Consider the following 21735-nt stretch of genomic DNA (forward strand, 5'->3'; position numbering starts at 1 on the left):
TGAATGAACAAACTTAATGATCAGTCTTAAAGGAGTATAAAACCTCAGTACGTTATATTTAAATCTAACTTTAAGTAAAGTCCAACTATGTATTAAATGTTTACCATCTACTACATGGGTCTGCTTTTATCTTTTCTTTTTTTGTATTCTAGACACTTCTAGAGAAAAATTTCTTTTACCTTTTTTTTTTTGTATATTAGACATCTCTAGAGAAAAATCTCTGAGTTTATAAACTCAGAGGGCATTTAAGAAAGGCTTACCAATTTAAGCCAGAGGTTGAGAAATCGAGGATCACTGTAATAACGGTTTTCTCCTTGTAGTGCTTCTATAGCTCTTTCTAATAATGTTGACATGTTACTCTCCTTCCCACCTTGAGGATAGCTCTGCTCTGTCCAGTTTATATACCTGAATGAGAAGAAAAGAAAAAGAACATATTCTGAGTTGTAAGTGTAATTTTGTCCTGGCTCCATGACCAATTCTGGATTTCTTTAAGCTGAAATACTTAACTGTTTAATATCTCTATTTCTATGGCGATCTCAATGACATATCCTAACCTTTCAAACATTTCCAAAGTAGCTCTAATATATGTTTCTGGGGAATACTGAGGAGAGGGACAAAAAGGTATAGCTCAAAGTTGTATGCTACAAACTAAATTTTGATCTTAAATATCTCAAGGGTAGAGTAGTAGAAATGTTTAGCAAATGTGAGAATCTGAGGTCCTGGTTTCTTCCCCAGTACTGCAAAACAAATACAAAACATCAACAAGGCTATTCTGGATCTCTGTGTCCCAAGATATCACTTTCTACTATGACATACCAATAACTCCACAAACCCAGTTTGAGAAACACAGACATAAGGACTTATCTGTTAAGGTTTCTGCTGACCGTGTCAAATAAAAATACCCACCTATCCCAAACATCCAGAGGATCATTTCCAGCATAAAATCGAATTTCAGATTCAAATGACCTGAAATTTAAATGGAAAATGTAAGCATATATAATATCAAGTATCACTTTCCTTTTTATCCATTTAGTAAGAATATTGATCTAAATAACTACTAGAGTTTCAGGATTTGTTAAACAAACAAACAAACAAAAAAAAACCAGACCATTAAGATTCTGTCTGATTAAAAAAAAAAAAAAGATTCTGTCTGATAACAGATGGAACAAAATATAGAGAAATGAGAAATTTTAAGACAATGCATGGAAAAGCAGTATTACACAGTAATTAAAAGCTCTGGAATGTGACTCCAGATTCAAATCCAGCTCCATCAATTACTAGCTGAGGGACACTAGACAACTACTCTCACTCTTTAGTTTCATCTGTAAAATATATTTAGACATACTAAATGCTCCATTAACAATAGCTTTTATTTTTAATGTAGCATAGTGTTGAACACACCACACACATGCACAGAAATAATAATCTTAAAGTTAGAAAAAAGAAGGGCTAGGGGTTTAGCTCAGCCGCATAAGTGCCTGCTTGGCAAACTCGAGGTCGTGAGTTCAATCCCTAGTATCAAAAAAAAAAAAAACAACAACATAAAGTTAGAAAGAAGTGCAGGCTAGGATGTAGCTCAGTGGCAGATACTTGCACAGAGACCTAAGTTTGATCCCCAGCATCAAACAAACACAAAAATAAAAAAGTTCCATGGGTAATGTTAGTTAGGATGTAAGAAATAAGTTTCTGATTTCAAGGCTGAGGCTTTGCCTCAAAAATAAATAAATAAGGGCCAGGGATTTAGCTCTGCAGCATAAGCGCCTGCCTGGTAAGTGCCAGGTCATGAGTTCGATTCCCAGCACCAATAAATAAATAAATAAATCAAACAAACCCACACACACAAATTCAAAAGGAGGCATCACAAGTGTAGCTTCTGAAGGCAGAATTTGGAAGCAACCAAAAGATCTGAAAGTTTTCTAGAACTGTGTTTTCCTAGCATCCTATCACGCACATAGGCCAAATTTAATCTCTAGCATGAATAAAAAGATGGGAGTGTTTTGATTTCTCAAGAGGGAGGCAAACCAATACTGAAAAAAGTGGCAGAGCTTAACCAAAGGAACTTAGGCATGGAGCCATCTAGAGAGGTAAGAAAGACATGTTTTAAATTTTAAAACTTTGAGCTGGGTATATTTGGTATACACCTGTAATTCTAGCACTCTGGGAGGCAGAGGTAGCAGGATCTCAAGTTGGAGCTCATTCCGGGCAACTCAGCAACTTACCAAGATGCTGTCTCAAAAGAAGAAAAAGGTACTGTTGCTGTAGCTTAGTGCAAAGGACCTGGATTCAAACCTCAATACCACATACGAAAACAAATAAAAACAAAAACAAACAAACAAAATCCAATATGGATTAAATATGAAGTACCCCATAAAATATGGTTTAAATATAAAGTATCCCCCAAAAGACATACAGAGGCTTAATCCCCAATACAGCACTATGCAGATGTATGAGATGCAACTGGATCATGAGCCTAACCTCATCAGTGAATTACCTCACTGATGAGTTCACAGCTGAATGGGCTTTTGTGGATAGAACCCAACTGCAAGAAGTAGTTGCTGGATAATGCCTTTGAAGGATACACGTTGCTCCTGACCCCTTTTTTTCTACTTCTCTATCAACTTTCCTCCACCATGCCCTTCTGCCACATTTCTTTCTTTTTAAATAAATTTTAACTATAAAATTTAGCTGTTTCTTTCTGATGAATTGACCATTACATTTCCAAAGTTCTGAAATAGCCAACAGACCACAGAAAGAATTCTCTTTAGGCTCCTGTTTGAAACCAGCAGCTATAGCAATCTGCTGGTCTTGATTCAGGGCCAACTGCTATAATGCTCTTGCCTTGGAGTCAGTGGATCATGGACTGAAACTCTGAAACTGTGAACCAAAATAAATCTTTCTTCCTTTGAGTTGTGTATGTCAGGTGTTTTGTCCCAGGGAAGAAGAGCTAATACTGACTTCATTTGCTCAAGCCACAATTAGTTTTAATTGGAAAGTACCTTAAATATGCAGAATAAAGATTTCAAAAAAGATTTACAAAGCAACACTCTAAGAATGGGAAGCAAAGCTAGTATGGCAATTTAAGTATGAAATAATGAGATTATCTACAGAAATAATGATAAAATCTAAAACATTACTGACAAAAATCAGTAATCTCCAAATTGACCTGCAGATTCAATGCAATCTGACCAAAATCTAAAGAAACAAATTTATTTGGAAAAGCAAAAGACCAAGAATAATTAAAGCAATTCTGAAAAAGAATTCACCCTATACCCCTATCTAACTTATTTTGTGAAGCTAAATTAGAAAACCAATGTATTACTGGTGAAACAGACAATTTCATCAATGAAACATAAGACACTCCAGGAATAATCCACACATATGCATACAAAATTTTTTGTTTTTTGCAGCATTAAGGATTGAACCCAGGGCCTTATACATGTTATGTAAGCACTACTAGTGGGCTACCATCTCAGTCCTCTAACAAATGATTTTTTTGGGGGGTACTAAGAATTAAACCTAGGCCCTTGAATTACATCCCCAGACCAATTTTTGTTTTGACACAGGGATTTGTTAAGTTGCTCAGGTTGGGCTTGAACTTGTGATCTTCTTGCCTTAGCCTCCCAGAGTACTAGGATGATAGCATATGTCCCTACATCTAACTTCAAATGATTTCAGACAAGACCTCAAAGCAATTCAGTGGGTGGAGTAGGGGAGCCCTCTCTTCAATAAGTGGAGGCAGAGCAACTTGATACCCAAATTGAAAGAACTTTTATTCTAATGTCACAGTATATACAAAGATAAATTTATTTATTTATTTATTTTTGTCTTTTTCGTCTTTATCGGTACCAGGGATCCAACTCACAATTGCCTGCTTGCAAGGCAGGCGCTTATGCCGCTGAGCTAAATCCCCAGCCCCTACAAAGATAAATTTAAAGTGAATTATACACTAAACAACTAAACACAAAAGCTAAGACAAAGGAAGCTAGTATTGGTAATTTTGGAGAATGCAAAGATCTCTTTAAGATCTCTTTAACCATAAAAGAAAAACACTAATTGTCATTGAGATTAAAACATTGGTGATTAAGGAAAAACACCACAAAGGGGGCTGGAGGTGTCATTCATTGGTAAAGCACACAGCACATGTGAAGCCTGGATTCAGTCCCTAGGACCACCAAAAGAAAAAAAGACAATAAAATCACCAAGGCAGACAACCAACAAATGGGAAAAAGTATTTATAACATGTATGTTTGATAAAGGACTTGTGTACAGAGTATATAAAGAATTCCTGCAAACTAACTTAAAAATTGGACAAAATGTCTGAACAAATATACCAGGAAAGATATACAGAAGATTGATAAGCATGTGGAAAAGTGCTCTGAATCATTAGGGATGAATCATTAGGGAAATGCAAAGCAAGACCACAGTGAGACACAACTTCACGGTACTATGATGGCTAAAAAGAGAATGCTAAATACTGGAGCGGATTTAGAGTTAAAACACAGTGTAATACATTACAGGCAGGAGTGTTAAATGTGATAATCACTCTGCAAACTAGCAGTTGCTTCGAATTTAAATATACATCTATCCTATGTTCCAGAAATCCTATTCCAAGGGAAAAGAAAATCTTTATTCATAAGATACAAACTGAAAAACTTGAGTGCCCGTCAATTAGTGAATGGATAAACAAAAGAATACTACTGAATAATAAAAAGGAAAATCTAGTGATGCATGTAACATGAAAAAGTCTCAAAAATATACTGAATTTAAAAGAACTATGATTCTATTTATATAAAATTCTAGGGTAAACAAAAGTAACCTACAATGATAGAAATCTGATCAGCAGATGCTTCATGAAGGAGGGCGTTTAATGGGAAAGAACATGACAACTTTCTGAAGAAATGTTTTATGTCTCAAAATACATACAAAATTGATTATTAAATTGTACACTTAAAAATCTAAGCATTTCCTTGCATGTAACTTATAGTTAAAAAAAAAAAGAAACCTCAAGACTACATGTTAGCACATACCTGTAATTCCAGCACTCTGGGAGGCTCAGGCAAAAGGATCTGAAGTTTAAATTCTACCAGGGCAACTTTGCAAGACCCTAACTCAAAATAAAAAAAATTTTTTTGGTCTTTTTCATTTTTATCGGTACCAGGGATTGAACTTACGACTACCTGCTTGCAAGGCAGGCGCTTATGCCGCTGAGCTATATCCCCAGCCCCCAAAATAAAAAATTTAAAATGGGGCTTGGATGCAGTTCAGTGAGAAGGTCCTGTGTTCAATCCCAAGAAAGAGAGAGATAGAGAGAGCGAGAGAGAAAGAGAGAGAGAGAGAGAGAGAGAGAGAGAGAGAGAGAAAGGGGGAGGGAGAGAGAGAGAAAGGGGGAGGGAGGGAGAAAGGGGGAGGGAAGGAGGGGAAGGGAGGGGAATCAAATAATTCCACAATTGGGGATGTGATAGTAGTTGAACACATGTTTAGTTAGCATTTATAATGCCCTAGGTTCAATCTCCAGCACTCAAAAAATAAAAAAACTACCAGTCCTTATCAACAGACTAAATAAAATTAGGATAAGAGAACAGTGAGTAGGATTAAGTACCATTAACCAAAACGGAGTCAGAAAAAGGAGGCTATGTTTGAGAAGAGTTCAGTAGTTATATAATCTTCCCAGCTCAACTTTGAACAAAGTTATTCAATTCTTGCCATTTTTCAAAGCAGTTCTGGAAATGCTTTTTCAGGGTTGTCTTTATAAGATGTGATCAAAACTACAGTGAATGCTTCTGTGAAGTGACATCCAAAAGAAAGGAAGGCTCATAAAAATATGATGGGGGCCAGGGATTTAGCTCAGCGGCCTAAGTGCCTACGGTCTTGAGTTTGATCCCCGGTAACCAAAAAAAAAAAAAAAAAAAAATTGTGATGTGTCCTTATCCTTCCACCCTGTATGTTGGATCTGGCAGCTGGTAACTTCTGGCTCTTCCCAAAGTGGAAATGACCATGAAAGGTAAATGTTTTGAACAGATTAGGGAAATCAAGGAGCCACAACACAGCAACTAAAGAAGACTTTCAGAACTGGCAATGTGTCTTTCAGTGTAATAAATTTTTGAAAAATTTCAACATTTACTATGTTTCTAACACACTTTGTACATTAAGTGAAACATTCATCTAATTACAGATGGTCCTTGGCTTACAATAAGGATATGACCTGATAAACCTGTCATGAGTTGAAAATATCCTATATTCAAAGTGCATTTAGGGGCTGGGGATTTAGCTCAGCAGCATAAGCGCCTGCCTTGCAAGCAGGCAGTCGTGAGTTCGATCCCCGGTACCGATAAAAAGGAAAAAGACCAAAAAAAAAAAAGTGCATTTAATACACATACCCTACCACACACCACAGCAGTTTAGCAGCACACCTAAAGTATGGGTGTTCACCCTCATGAGCAAAGCTGCAGATCATTACTGCTGTTGAGCATCACGAGACAGTCCTACTGTCTCTCCCTTGACTGAGAAAAAGACAAAAATTCAAGGTGCAGTTTCTACTGAATTTGTATCACTTTCACATCACCATAGACCTGAAAAGTCTTAAATTCACCCATCATAATCAGGGACCATCTTCTGTTATGGGTAGAAAAAATAAAAATCAAGAGATACCCATGTTAAATGAACAATAAGGAAACTTTGAATATGGAACAAGAACAAAAGGAAAACAACAGAGACTTAGGTTAAACACAGTACTAAGAGTCATGATTTATGTCAGTGGCCCCCAAGCCTCAGTATGAGCTGAGCGGAATCTAGCATTCCTGACTGGTTCACTATCTAGCGCTTGGATTGGTGGTATGAGTGCTACCCCTACCTAAGGGGTGGAGCCAGGATATGATGTAATGGCGGGAAGAAGGTGTGTCTCTCTTGCCAATTTGTGTCTTGCTTTTTGCAGCCAGCTATGAATGGTGGCCTGCCATGCTACCCTGCCGCTTAGACAACTGAGTATGGACTGAAACCTCTAAGAACTGTAAGAAATTAAACCTTTCTTTCTTTCTTGTTGAGTGTTGGGTACTTTGTCTCAGCAACTATAGTAAAAAGTTACTAGACAAGGAAGCCCACAAGAAAAAGGAGAGAAGTAGAAAGACTAGTGTGATGTTACAGAAAACAGCAAGGAGTCAGGCTTTTTTTGTTTGGTACCGGGGATTGAACTCACAACTTCACCTTTGCCCAGCAGGCACTTACGCCTCTGAGCTAAACCCCTGGCCTCAGGAAGGAGTTTTAATAGTAAAACATCACCATCTTTGACACAAAATCATGAAACACAATGCTTTTGAAGATTCAGTAACACAAATAAACATACTCATTACATTTTAACTCCCAGCCTGGGAGTCATTCTTCAGAAACTTTCTAATATAAATCCAATTTCTCCAAGGTTTACAGGATCTTGAGATCACTATTTTTTCTTGCCATATTTTCAGTCAAATAGTGGTATATGCCTGAGACTTAGAAGGCTGAGGCAGGAGAAACTCAAGTCTACAAAGCTAGCTTGAACCACATAGCTAGGTCAAGGCCAGCTGGGGTACATAGTGAGACCCTGTTTAAAAATAATAATAATAATAATTAAAATAGCATGCTCAAGCTGGGGTGTAGCTCAGAATACTCATCTAACATGCATGTGACTCTAGGCTGAATCTCCATTAGTAGAAAAAAAATCACTCTCCCTCAATGGTCAGAACTTCAAGGAGACAGTCTCTAACTGATTACTATGAAAGAATTAAATCTGCTTAGGAGCCCAGAATGACATAACGCTTCTGGAAAACACTATCACATGATACTTTACTATGTTTATCACTGACCCTATATATATCCCATTTTTATTGATAAAAGAGTTTAACTGCTCTACAATCAAATGAAATCCTATTGCCCTTGTTCTTACTAGCCCTTAAAGAGCTCTTTAGCTGTCTTATAATGAAAAAGATGCAGTGGGACAGGTTCTTACACTGTGGATTTTGGAGAATGCCTTTTATACATGGATTGGCACCCATGTTAACTACCACAGCAGGAGATGAACGAAGCCAGGTTGAACCCAAGCCATTCTACATACCGTTTCTGCTGCTGAAGAGCACTGTTACAGGCAGATTCCTGTTGTGCCAGAGCTCCTTGAAGTGTGGACATGATCCGCCCCTGCCTCAAGGGTTGTACATTTTCTTTACTCAACTCCCATTCATCTCCCTCCACCGTCATGGCTTCACTGTGAAGAAACAAAAATAAATGCATACCAACATACTTGTCACTTGGTTTCCAAGTTTATGGTTTTGGTGTTACCTAATGGAAGACAGAATTTGGCAAGGGTTTTGTGGTCACACTGTAAAAATGAAATTTAAGGCAAGAAAAAAAAAGAAGAAAAACAAAAGTATCTAAATTGATAAACTAGATAGTTCCACACCTACTATTGAATATTTATCTAGTTTAATTTAAAATTAGCAAAATGTTGGGCAGATTAACACCCTATGTTTTAAATAATGACTTCAAACTGAGGTTTGGCTGAGTATGATGGCTCACAGCTGTAACCTCAGTCACTTAGGAGACTGGGGCAAGAGGATGGCAAGTTCATGGCCCAGACAACTTAGTAAGACCTTATCTCAAAATAAAATATTAAATAGGGCAAAGAATATAGTTCAGTGATATGGTATTTGCCTAGTGTGCACAAGGCAACACAAACAGCTGGAGTTTGTATATACAGGGAGTCCAGATAAATAGTTAACTATGCAAAACTAGCTCTCCAAAGCCCCTACTAGGGAAATCCCCAAAAGTTTTTGGAGGTAATCACAATTTAGGTGAATGTACTCTGCACTTCAGAGCTCTGCAATGATCAGACAAAAGCCTATTTCTAAAATGTTATTGCTGGGTGTTAAAAAAAAAAGGCACTAATTTTCAAATTAGAATGAAAATTAGTGGGACATTAATCTAGATGATAGGTGAAAACTCTCTTCAAGAAAGAAAGTAACTAGCAGGGCCCTGCTGGTGTAGGTCTGTAACCCTAGCATTTTACAGACTGAGGCAGGATTGTGTTCAAGCCTGGGCTACACAAAACCCTGCCAAAAAAACATACAAACAAACAAACTGAAAGTAATGAAGTGACTAACAGTTTGGGTTATAACCACTTATGTATTTTAGACTCTATTGTGGAAACCCTGTAAATGTCAGGGCCATGTCATTTCTTTCCATATCCATGGCCTACTCCATGATACTGCACCAGTAAACACTGAGTAAATGTTGAATGCATCTGTAGTTTTTTTTCTTGCTTTGAGGCAGTCTCCCTAAGTTGCCCAGGCTGGCAAACTTGCAGTCCTCTTGCCTCAGCTTCTGTGTCTTCTCTTGCTCTTTAAATAATACTTGTAAGTGTCCCAAACTAAACTGGGACTGCTCCCTGCTCCTCCTGCTTTCACTCATCTCAAATAAATAGCAATTCCATTCTTCCAACGGCTCAGGCCAAAGATCTTACCACAAATTTTAATGAACTGTCAGTCTATCAGTTAGTCAGTCTTGTTGGCTCTATCTTCAAAATATAGCCAGAAATCAACATTTTTTTTCAGCCTCATTCAAACCACCCTTTTCTCTTGCTTGGATTATTTCAATAGTCATAACTGATCTCCCTGTTTCATCCATTTTTGTCTTTATATAACACAGCAGATAAAGTGACTCCATTTAGCTCTTCAAAATCTTGCAATAATTTTCAATTAGAGTAAAAGCCAAGTCCTTCCAATGCCTGCATATTTATTTTTAAATTAATGTCCTTCTATTCTCCTGTTTATTGTGCTCCACTACACAGGTCTTGGACAGGCCTGGGGCAGGTTCCTCACCTCCTTCCTGTTCTTTGCACTTCCCCCAGATTTATGCATGACCAGCTCTTGAACTCCCTGTAAGTCTTGACACGTTCTCGGTGAGGCCTCCCTTCAGACCTATCTAAAACTGCACCGACCCTCACTCAAGACTTCCTGTCTTCCCTTAAATTCTTTTAGTAAAACCGGTACATTAATTTTTGCCATGTTTATTCTGTCTCCTTCACCTTTATCTCACACCAATACTTATTTTCCAAGAGAGCTGAGATTTTCGTGTCCTTTATTGGTAGCACCCAGTGCTTACTAGGCGGTCATTTTTTTTTAAAGGAAAAGCACCAAATGTGCAGAGAAGGGCTTTTTATCTTACATTAGGGAAGTACCACGTAACATAATTTGAGCACAGGTTAAGAAGCAGTTATTTTAAAAACAATTTGAATTTTTCCAGAACCCCATAGCAGCCTTTTCCAAATAAGAGCTATGTCCAAGCTCAACGGCTAACGAGCGGCCGCAAACTCTTTGTTACCCGTGGGCTTTTGCCGCCTCTGCTTTGAAGCAGGTCGCAGGATTTTCACATGCCTGGCTTCGTCTCTGCTGACCGCGATTCCAGCATAAGAGAGGCTCGGCCTACCCTCGACGACTCTGCGCAGAGCCTCGGCACCTGCCAGGCTCCTGAGACCTCGCACACCCCGCTCCTAGCGGCTTTTCTCCCTCACCGACCTAGGACCGACTTCTTTCTTCGCCTCCGCCATACCGCATTCCTTTTCCTCAGGGCTGCCGACCGTCTCGGCTTCCCTCCAGAACCTGGCCTCAAAGCCACCGAAGTGAGAAAGCGGTGCTTCAGGAAAAGATCACGAAACCAACTCTGTCACAAACCGGCCGTCTCACGCGCCAACTTCCAGCCGCCGAGTTTCAAATTTAACGGTCCCGCGCGGTCGACGTGGCCACGCCCTCTCCCTACGTGCGTCTCTCGCCCGAGGCATTCTGGGATACCTGGTTTATCCTGGGTTTAAGGCCTCCTGGTTGCAAGGCATAACGGGAGTAGTAGTTCGTGGGGAAGTGGGGGTGGGGAGTCAATGGCTACCCAGGTGCAACGTGTTAAGTAGTAGGATGTTCCCCTGTGCTCTCTGCGTCCCGGCTGAAGGAAGAGTCTCAGAACCAAGGAAGTGACACTTTCAGCACCGGAATTGCTTTGGTTTTTTGAGTGTAAGAACTTACTGTTCTGGCGTGCTGGCCAGGCTGTGGTCACTCCCTCCTTTCCACAAAAAGGCCCATGGGTGCTCATTCTTAGGCCACTGTGATCCAGTTATTTCCTGGCCAACCCTCAAATTAAAAAAAAAAAAGGACTGGGAATTTAGCTCAGCGGTATAAGCGTCTGCCTGGCAAGCATGAGGTTGTAAGTTTGATCCCTGGTACCGCAAAAAAAAAAAAAAAAGAAAAGAAAAGAAAGAAAAATTTAAAAACTGCATCCTAATTTTTTAAAGCAGCAGATTTATTTTTTATCTTATACCAGTGCTGGTTTAGCTACATTTTGTTTCTCAGGGTGCTGTTCATTCTACAACTTCTCAACTTTGACCATCCTCTTAGATGTGTATCATTTGATCTTTTTGATCTTTGTGGCCTAGTCAAATGTCTTGTAAAGTGTGGTAATGCAATCAGCCTAAAATCCTTGCTTGTTTCACTAAGGGGAAAAAACAGAAAAAGAGAGACAAATTGAGGGAGGCAGCAGGTGCTCTGTGGTCTTACCTGGAACATGAGTTCTGGTTAAGCTGGACTATGATTGGACAACCAACCTGGAGGCCAGGTGTTATTACACAGTTCAGCAGCATCCACCAGTTAGGAGGCAAGTCAGGAGTGAACTCATACACCTTTGGGGTAGAAAGAGAAAGAGACTAAGGCACAGTTTGAGACCCTCAGTGTGCTAAGTGGGGTGAAACACAGGAATAAACAGTGAACTAGTCGAAGCTCTTGCCTTCTAAGAACTTCAGGCTGGTGGGAGACACAAACAAACAGGGCATTTCAGCACATTGTTGCCACACCCAGAGGTAAATAAAACCTGGGGGCCATAGAAGCATAAAAGAAGACCTTCCAACATGGGTCCTGGGAAAAAGGAGGAAGTTGGAGAAATTTCCTTAGAAAAGATGGTGAATATGAAGGGCAAGAAGACTTACAAACTATTGAGCACAAGACAGGTGTGCAGCAGCTGATGTGTATCTGTGGTACATATCCACCACTGTCCAAAGAGTCTCCCCACCCAGGCTTCATCTCTTTGAACCTCCATGTTGGTCCATCAAAATTTAACTGTCCTGCGTCCCATTCTGTTACTATCATATAGGAATTCAATTATACTACGATGTTACTAATAGTTAATGCTATAGTACCGTATTTTCCATAGTGCATTTTGTAATACCAATAGATGTCACATGGGGCTAAGGATATAGCTCAGGGGTAGTTTTTTTTGTTTTGTTTTGTTTTGTTTGTTTTTTATTGGTACCGGGGATCAAACCCAGGACTGCCTGCTTGCAAGACAGGTGCTTATGCCTCTGAGCTAAATCCCCAGCGCCCTGGGGTAGAGTTTTTGCCTAGCACAGGCAAGGTCCTGGGATCAATCCTGAACACCATAAATAAAATAACCAATAGATGTTACAGGGAAATAGGAATGTGGTGTTCAATTGATTCTGAAATGTGAGTCAGATGAATAGTTACTTAGAGCTTTTTATATGCCAAAGGAATCTTCAAGGAGGAGAGTGTATTAGCTTTCTGTTGCTGCTTTAATGTGTATAAACTTAGTAGTTTAAAATGACATAAATTTATTATAGTGTGATAGCTCAGAAGTTTGACACAAATCTCACTGGGTTGATCAAAGGCTGTCTTCTAAAGAGACATTGTTTCTAAACTAAAGAGAATTTGTTTCTCTTCTTCCAGTTTCTAGAGATGCTGGCTCATGGTCTCCTTCCTGCATCTTCATAGCCAGGAAGATAGCGTCTGTCTCACCAGCTTCCAGTATCCCATTTTTCTGTCTGATCCCAGTCAAGAAAATTGTTTCACTTTTAAAGGCTCATATAATTAGATTAAACCCACCTAGATAATCCAGGATAATCTTTCCATCTCTAGCTCCTCTTCCTTAATCATGCCTTCCAGGTCTCTTTTTGCTGTGTAAGGTAACATTTTCACAGGTTCCATGTATGAGGACATGAAAATCTTTGGGGACCATTAGTCTACTTATCACGGGATGACAAAATATATTGGCATCTCTAAACATTTGATTATAAATAAACCTTTCCATAAAATGGACACAGTGGCACATACTTGTAATCCCAGCTACTCCAGAGACCAGCACAAGAAGATCACAAGTTTGAGACCAGTCCAGGAAATTTCTTTGAGATCGTGTTTCAAAATAAAGGGGGACTGGGTAGGTCCCTCAGTGTTGAAGCACTTGCCTAGCATGTCTGAGGCCCTGGGTTTAATCCATAGTGCTAAGAATAGAAACCTTTCTATACAGCTTCTTTTAGAATAGATTTTGGGGTGTGTTACTTAATATAGTCTCCCTCCAGGGCTCTGTATTTTAAGGGGAGGCTTCCAGAGAAGAAAATTTACAAAAGTGTAAGTCTTATTGGTAGAATTTCAGGTATAGTGGTGACTAGTAGCAGTCTGGGACTATCGTAGTAAGCCCTTTGATTTTACGCTTTTACTTTATTCTAAGCCATACTTAAATACATCAGTGGTTCTTAGATGGATTTATTGTCAGAAAGCCTATGATCTCTCCCGGTCTTGTGGAGATGTGTGTGTTCCTTATTGTGCAAAGGTTGATTTCCTCAATTGTGCTTTGCTTTCTCGGACTGTACAAAATCCATCTTTAGCAGGCTAAACACTAAATATGTAATCTCTGGGTTTCCAGGGTAGTTTACTATGAAGCCACGGAATGCAGAGGACTGTCTGGGCGTAGGAGGGGTCAAAAAATACAGAACTAGGGGCATGCAGGGACCAGAAGGATACCACATCTGGGAAAGCAGCATCCCCATGCTAGCCTTTTCCCCAGCAACAGATTGGCCAATCAGAACATAATCACATGGTGGATTTAACAGTGATTAGGTGTCTTGAGGTGGAAGAACCAATGAAAAAGAGGTATAATAAGATAAACCAACTGTGTTGCCGAGAGGAAGAGACAAGGCCTAGGGGCTGCTGACTACTGGGATTGGAAGTCCAGTGGAATTTTCATTACTGTTGTTTACATCACTTCATGGCTGTGAGGGCTCAGAAAAGCAGTTACCTCCTGCCCAATCTGTGCTTGAGGTTGCTGACCAGCCAACAGTAGTTGACCAGTAATGGTGATGGCTCCTGGCACAGACAAGGAGGATGGAATGCCTCCGGGTGGATATGATCAGGCTTCTATTGCATTTCTGCTAGGCAGGATTCCTCACTACCTTGCTCAGTTAGTCTGCAAAGTTTACCTTGGACACCCTGAGGGCTCAGCCATGAGCAGGGTTTCTGCAGATCCAGTTTGGGAGGATGCCAGATGTTTGCAAACAACTTAGCTAAGCTAAATAGCAGATGATTCGGAGAAGAACCAAGTGAGGTGATGAACTATTCGGCCCATATTCCTACTTTTTGGTTTATGAGTCAAACTGGCCTTGTTACTCACTATGTTGCCCAGGGTGGCCTCAGATTGGCCATGATCCTCAACATTCCAAGTGCTGGCATTACAGGTCTGTGCCTCTAAGCAGGTCCTATTCTTTTTTTTTTTTTTTTAGCTTTGCCTAGATCTCAGCTAGAATTGGCCAATGTTCTTCCTTTCATGAAACAGCTTTGGGAGACTAAGGAACACTAAAAAAGCTGAACTAGGGATACTTTCAGAGCAATTTAAGAGGAACACTTCACATTGCAGAATCCCAGATGCAGCCCTGGGCTTAAGCCTGAGCTAGAACAGAACTCCATAGGTGTCCTTTCTCCACTGTGTTGCCTCTAGGAATTTTCAATACCTTTTTTCTGACACAGACTCCCAAAGCAGAGCTGGGATAAAACCCAGAGACAAGGCAAAGTCATTTTGGCTGGGCATGGTGACACTCCTATAATCCCAGCATTTGGGAGGCTGAAGCAGAAGCATCGTCATGAGTTTGAGGCTAGCCTGGACCACAAAGTGAGTTCAAGGCCACCTGAACTGCATAGCAAGATGTCTCAAAAAAAAGTGCTAGAGTGACCACCAGACAATCTCTGTCTTTACTATAATTTACATGCTAAATGACAGCCAAAGACAAAAGAAGGATGGCAGAGCTCTCTGGATCAACCTGAACCTATTTCTGATTTTCTATCCAGTCCCCTTGGAAGGTGGTGGACATTCCAAGAGGAAGGATGTTAGCTAGCTCTGGCCTGTCCTGTTTCCAGCAGGGGAGCTGTGGCATTGCCAGGCTGGCTTCTGTTAGTGATGAGATACGTGTGCCCATATCAAATGACCCATGATAATCTTGTACTACTTAGCTGAATTTCCACTTAACTCTACTCTTGTTTATCTCTAAGTGCAGAATGCCAGCAGGTCAGAGGCTGCTCCTCCAGGGGGCTAGCCAAAACTGGCTGATCTACAATGGCTGATAGAGTGAACCTCTCTCTTCACTATAATTTATTTACACAGTAAACGGCACACCCTCCTGCACCATGACCAATGCTGATTGCCATATAATGACCAGAAAGAACTATTTAAAAAAAGCTGAGCATAGTGCTTCACCCATGTCTGTAGTCCCAACTGGGAGGCTGAGGCAAGAGGATTACAAATTAAAGCCCAGCTTGGGCAATTTAGCAATTTAGCAAGGTCCTATCACAGAAGGTGTTAAAAATTCCCAGATTAAAAAATTTCAATGTAGCCAGGCGTGGTGGCTCATGCCTGTACTCCCAGCAATCAGGAGTCTGAGGTGGGAGGATCGTTGCAAGTTTGAGACCAGCCTGGGCTACAAAGTGAGCTCAAGGGCAGACTGAACTGCATAGTGCATAGTGAGACCCTGTCTCAAAAAAAAAAGATTTTTTTTTCAGTGTAAATGCCCTGGGTTCTATCTTCACTATCAAAAAAAAAAAAAAAAAAACAAAAACAAAAACAAAAAAAAAACCCAAGTTTCTGGAATATCTTCACCTATCCTCAGAAAAGGCACAAATATTCCTTGCCCTCCTTTCATTTACCCTCAACCTGTAACTCACAATCCCTAATGGTTTGGGAAATTGATTGGTGAACTTTATCTCCCACTTCTAGACTTAACCAGGAATAAAAGTGTCCTTTGCTGCTCAATCAAGTGCCTGGCCTTATTGATGGCCTTAGAATTTGGAGGGGGAAAGTGTGGGGTCAGAAATTGATAACAAGCTACTATACAGACAAGCACAAGAAGGTCACCCCTCCCATTCACTGGTGCCATTTCTTCCACTTTGTAAACAAAGAACTTGGACTATCCGGCCTTCTGTCAGTCACTGGCTCTGGGTCTCCTAGAACATGGGACAAATTGTGTCAATTTTGCTCTTTATCAAATCTCCAGCACCTGTTCAAATACTGGTTAACTGGCTGACTAATGGACATCAGCACAAAAAAATAGCTAGTATAGACTTCCTTGTCAGGTCAGCTATCAAGAATGTCCTTCAGGGGCTGGGGATTTAGCTCAGCAGCGTAAGCACCTGCCTTGCAAGCAGGCGGTCGTGAGTTCGATCCCTGGTACCGATAAAAATGAAAAAGACAAAAAAAAAAAAAAAAAAAAAAAAAAAAAGAATGTCCTTCATTCATTCAAAAAACACTTTCTAAAATATTGTATGTCATGTGCTGTCCCTGGCACCAGGAATATATGTGCGTGTAAGTGTGTGTGTATATAGATATAGATATAGATGATTTAGCTATAGATAGATATACACACATACATATACACACACACACACACAAATCTTTTGCTCAAGGAAAACAATATATAACATAACAATTACTAGCTGTAACCCTCCAGTATGTGTGTGGAGTTAGGAGAACTCAAAAAAGGATACTACCCTTCTCCCAACGGTACGTGGGGGCCAGAGGAAGAGAGGTCAGAAAGTGCTGCTGAGATAGCCTTGAAAAACAAGTAGGAGGTGTGACTAAGAGTGCCCCAGTCCCAGGAGATCTGCTGGTAGGTAGTCCTAAAGGAGGGAGTCTAGGGGAGGTGTGGGGACCTGGCAGGAGCTGCTCCTGACTCACCACACCTGGGAGCGCAAAGGAGCCAAACCCAGCCCCTTCTGCTGCAGGGCCAGTTGGGAATCCAGCTATCTCGGCTGTGGACTAGGAGCCTGGCTCCCTCCAGTGACCCCTCTAGTTGCCCAGTTAAGGAGTTCTACGCTTCTCCCAGCTCTGGGAAGTGCCTATAGACCCCTCACTCCTGCTGCAGGTGAGAAGCTGCTGGGCACAGATTGGGTACATTCCCTTCCATATCTCAGACACAGCTTTCCAATGCCGGATTGTTTTGATTTATTCACTTTATCCTGACTGGGATATGGAGGCTTCAGGGGCCTGGGAGAACTGGCCCAGCTGGTCTGACTGGTTGGGTGTACCACACAATTCCAGTCTCTCTTGGAGGGCTTGGGCCCAGCATGGACATTGGCCAGGGTTTTCCACACTTTCAGTGCTAGCTTTTCCTCAGCCAGTGCTCACCGCCTGTCACCTGGCTGTGCACTGCGATGCGTGAGTTTCTGCATCTTCACTTTCTGAGCCACCGGCAGCCAAGAAGCCCCACTCTGAAACAGCTCACATTCACCCAAGGTTGTCTCACTGCAAAAACCGCACATCTTTTCAGGTATCTGTACTCCAAGACACCCCAAAATGGTTCTGCTCTCCAGAGGGTGTCAGAGAATACTTTTATTTGGGGCACTGATGAGCTATAGGAATGGGACAGGACATCCTGCAAAGAAGAGGACAGACCCACACAACAAGAAGTTTTCCTATTCAAAATGGCAGTACTCCTCAGTGAGACACCCAACCCTGGCCCACTTTATTCACTGAAGTGTAATTCATGTAAATGCTACAAATGTGCTTCTCAAACTGTATACCTGGAGGATCTTTTCAAATTGCAAATCTTGATTCAGTAAGTCTGAGACGGGTTCAAGACCTTGCATTTACTTTATTTTTTTTTTTTTTTAATTTTCTTTTTTGTCTTTTTCGTTTTTTTTTTTTTGTTTTTGTTTTTTTTTCCGTTTTTATCGGTACCAGGGATCGAACTCACGACTGCCTGCTTGCAAGGCAGGCGCTTATGCCGCTGAGCTAAATCCCCAGCACCAAGACCTTGCATTTCTAACAAGCTTGCAGGAATTGTTCAGGCAGCCAACTGGACAAGGGTCTACACATAAAAATATGCTTGTATGTTTTCCCAACACCTCTTTTCAGTATCAAAGTTTGAACTTAGGGCCTTCACACTGTCTTATAGTTTTAGTCCTTTTTAAAATTTTTATTTTGAGGTTAAAGACCTCTACATTGAAAACTACAGTACTCTGAAAAAGATCAAGGAGGTTATCAGAAAATGGAAAGTTATTCCTTGCTCTTGGGTAGGAAGAATCAATATACTGAAAATGGTCATACTTCCAAAACTGTTACACAGATTCAATGCAACCCCAATCAAAATTCCAATAGCATATCTCATAGAATTAGAGAAAACAATCCTAAAATTCATCTGGAACTGAAGAGACCTAGAATAGCAAAGGCAATCTTGGGCAACAAAGATAAGACAAGGGCATCTCAATTATGGACTTGAAATTATACTACAAAGCAACTGTGATTTAAAAATACACACACACACACACACACATTATGATACCATCAAAAAACAAAACAAAATAAAACACAGACTTCAGGATCAATGAACAGATTAGTAGTTGTAGAGAAAGCCCCAGACATATCAAGTCACGTTATTTTTTTTTTTAAGTCACCTTACCTTTGACAAAAGTGCCAAACACATTCACTGAAAGAAAGATAGCCTCTTTAATAAGTGGTGCTGAGAAAACGGGCTTGCTGGGTGCTGAACGTTAAAATTAGAACTGTATCTTTCACCATGCACTAAACTAAAATCAAAATAGATCGAAGGTTTAAATATTAAAACAGAAACATTAAATCTTCTGGAAGATAGAATAGGTAGAATTCTTGAAGATATTGGTGATGCAAAGACTATGAATAAAACCCCAATTACACAGGAACTACCAGAAAGAATCAACAACTGGGATCTCATCTTAATTAAAAAAAAAACTTGTGTAAAGCAAGAGAAACCACCACAGAACAAAGAGAAAATCCACAATGTGGGAAACAAAGTTTTCCAGCTGTTCCTCAGGCATAAGATTATTATTTAGAACATATAAAGAACGAGAGAGAGAGAGAGAGAGAGAGAAAGAGAGAGAGAGAGAAATCAGAACCCCCTCCAAATTTAAAGATCCAACCCAAAAACGGGCACTTGAGATGAATACACACTTCTCAAATGAAGAAATACAAACAGCAAATAAATACATGAAAAAATGTTCAACATCACTGATCATTTGAGAATACAAATTAAATGAACACTGGGAATCCATCTCACTCCAGAATGAATGTATATTATCAAGCAATCAGGGGGCTGAGGATTTAGCTGGGGGCTGGGGATTTAGTTCAGCGGCATAAGCGCCTGCCTTGCAAGCAGGCAGTCGTGAGTTCGATCCTCGGTACTGATAAAAAAGGAAAAAGACAAAAAACAAAAAACAAACAAACAAACAAAAACCCCCAAGAAATCAAGCAATAACAAATCTTGGAGGGTTTGTGGGGGAAAAGGAACCCTTCTCAACTGTGGGTGGGAGTGTAACGACTGTGAAAATCAGTGTGGATATTCCCCAAACACAATAAAGCTAGAGGTTCCATTTGACCCAGCTATTCCCTTTCTTGGTATCTCTCTGTAAGGATTAAAAGCATCAAACCACAGCAATATATGCATAGCCATGTTTATAGCAGCACAGTTTGTAATATCCAAATCTTGGAAACAGCCCAAATGCCCATCAACTGGTGAATGGATAAAGAAAATGTGAGTTTTTATAAAGTGGAGTACTACTCTACCATAAAGAATGATAAGCTTCAGACATTTCTACGTAAATGGATGAACCTTGATATCACACTCTTAAGTAAAATAAATTGGACACACATGTATAAATACCTCATTGTTTCTCTGGTGTGAGAAACCAGAAGTATAAATAAGGACCAAAATGTATAAGAAGTATTGTGAAATAGCAAGAAAACGTTAAAATGGAGAAGGAAACAAATGAGGAGGGAGGGGGAAGGGAAAGAAGGGAAAAGACTTTAAAAATTAGAAAAGAAGGAAAAAATGGAAACAAAGCTTTTGTAAATGGGGAGAAGAGGGCCTGAAGAGAAGGTAGGTGAATGGGGGGAAACAGAAACAAGTTATGTCCTGTACAGGTACAAACTCTCTATGATGAATGTGATCATTATGTATTTCTAAAATGTATCAATAAAATCGGATTGAAAACACATTTATATTTTGAGACAGGGTCTCACTAAATCACTAAGGCTGGGGTTTAATGTGCAATCCTCATACCTCCCCTTCCAGTCTACTAGGATTCAGGTGTGCACCACCAACCTGGCTGCATGTATTCTCTGTTAGGTAGAAATACTGTACTTAGGGAACATTTTACCTGCAGAATTTGCTGAGTTCAGAGTACAATTGGCATCTAGGGATAGAAGCCTCGTATATTGCTGAACTTCTAACAAAGAACAGTACAGCTTCCCTGAGCTCAGAAAATGGTACCCCAAAATATAATGCTTTGACACATTGAACACTTTGAGCTATAGGAAATTTCAAGGCCTTAGATACTGCTTTAAAATCTAGTCTCCCTAACCTTCCCACCTTTCTTTTCCCTCCAACTGTTGGACGAGGGTTTCTCCAGAAGTTTCCTTATCTACTCAAAGACTAGACATGTCAAAAGGAAATACAATTGCCTTTGATCCTACCCCTAAAATTTTATTAACCAGAGAATATTAAACTCCTATTGTAAGAAAAAGAGAGAAATATCACCACATCTACACGGATTATATCACAAGGTATTATCTCTAGGCTGCCTCCAAAGCAGGGTGGCATGCTAGAGGGACGTGAAAGAGGAGAAACGGCCCATGGGATGGCAGACAGCAAGCAGCAAAGCAGCAGCCTTGGGGGCTGGGGGTTAGCTCAGCGGCATAAGAGCCTGCCTTGCAAGCAGGCAGTCATGAGTTTGATCCCTGGTACCAGTAAAAACCACAAAAAGACAAAAAAAAAAAAAAAAAAAAAAAAGCAGCAGCCTCCTTTCACCCTTTCTCTTTCATTCCATTCAGGCTATAAGACAATTGGTTGGTGTCACACACACCCAGCATGGGCATTTCTATTACCCCATATGCTAAATAAATTAGTGGACTAATTTAGTTATCACTAAATTCTCTTTGGGGAGAAGCTAGATACAAGCCGTAATAGTGGGTTTACTGGTAGCATCAGTTTGTTTCAGCAGATTTGAACCTTTTAAGAGGGGAGAAAAAATTCCATTCACCTCTATATTCACAGCAAACAATTAGTCCATGCTGTCAGCAGTCTTGAGACTGGGAAATCCCAACTTAGATGAAAGTTTTAAATGTATGAAGTATATTTTACAGCAATCTTCACTCACTGCATATTGGTGACTCAATGCTGTGAATGTGTGTCACTGACTGAGGCTCCATCTCTGAGTGTGAGCAAATTCAGTCACTTAGAACTTGGTAAGAAGGAGGGAAGGAGAAGGAGAAGTGAAAAGTATTCAGATGTGTTTTGTACATGTACCAGCTCCTCACAGTGAATGCAATCATTTTGCACTGCAAATATATCCTAATAATTAAAGAAAAAAAAAGAATTGGCAGGCACTAGATTTTGGTCCTTGCAAATGAACTGTGGTACTGTGGTAT

The 21735-nt window shown here is 40.2% G+C and overlaps 1 protein-coding gene, 1 long non-coding RNA gene and 1 other non-coding gene across 5 annotated transcripts in view; 1 reads left to right on the forward strand and 2 right to left on the reverse strand.

The window, feature by feature from the left end:
• Bub1b (BUB1 mitotic checkpoint serine/threonine kinase B) overlaps positions 1 to 10763 on the reverse strand; it is a 62229-nt gene extending 51466 nt beyond the window's left edge. The window contains exons 1-4 of one of the 2 annotated variants that reach the window (XM_013159017.3): positions 10573 to 10763; positions 8084 to 8230; positions 907 to 966; positions 261 to 405 (exon numbers count right to left, since the gene is read on the reverse strand). In XM_013159017.3, the coding sequence (XP_013014471.1) occupies positions 261 to 405; positions 907 to 966; positions 8084 to 8230; positions 10573 to 10577 (357 nt within the window). In that variant the 5' untranslated portion in view covers positions 10578 to 10763. Of the gene's footprint in view, positions 1 to 260; positions 406 to 906; positions 967 to 8083; positions 8231 to 10538 lie in introns of both variants that reach the window. The other variant, XM_013159016.3, reaches the window with a different exon arrangement.
• The window catches only part of LOC111758461 (uncharacterized), a 135753-nt gene that overhangs the window by 85443 nt on the left and 28575 nt on the right, over positions 1 to 21735 (forward strand). Inside the window, exons 5-6 of one of the 2 annotated variants that reach the window (XR_010048014.1) lie at positions 6932 to 7006; positions 8039 to 8210. This is a non-coding gene — a long non-coding RNA (uncharacterized LOC111758461). Of the gene's footprint in view, positions 1 to 6931; positions 7007 to 8038; positions 8211 to 21735 lie in introns of those variants that run through there. The other variant, XR_002792639.2, reaches the window with a different exon arrangement.
• Positions 2684 to 2820, reverse strand: LOC111758550 (small nucleolar RNA SNORA2/SNORA34 family). Its single transcript, XR_002792723.1, has one exon. It is a non-coding gene; the product is annotated as a small nucleolar RNA SNORA2/SNORA34 family (small nucleolar RNA).

The sequence above is a fragment of the Cavia porcellus genome, unplaced genomic scaffold (assembly GCF_034190915.1).
Source record: "Cavia porcellus strain 051 isolate PalLab524CR breed Dunkin Hartley unplaced genomic scaffold, mCavPor4.1 scaffold_6, whole genome shotgun sequence".
NCBI lineage: Eukaryota > Metazoa > Chordata > Mammalia > Rodentia > Caviidae > Cavia > Cavia porcellus.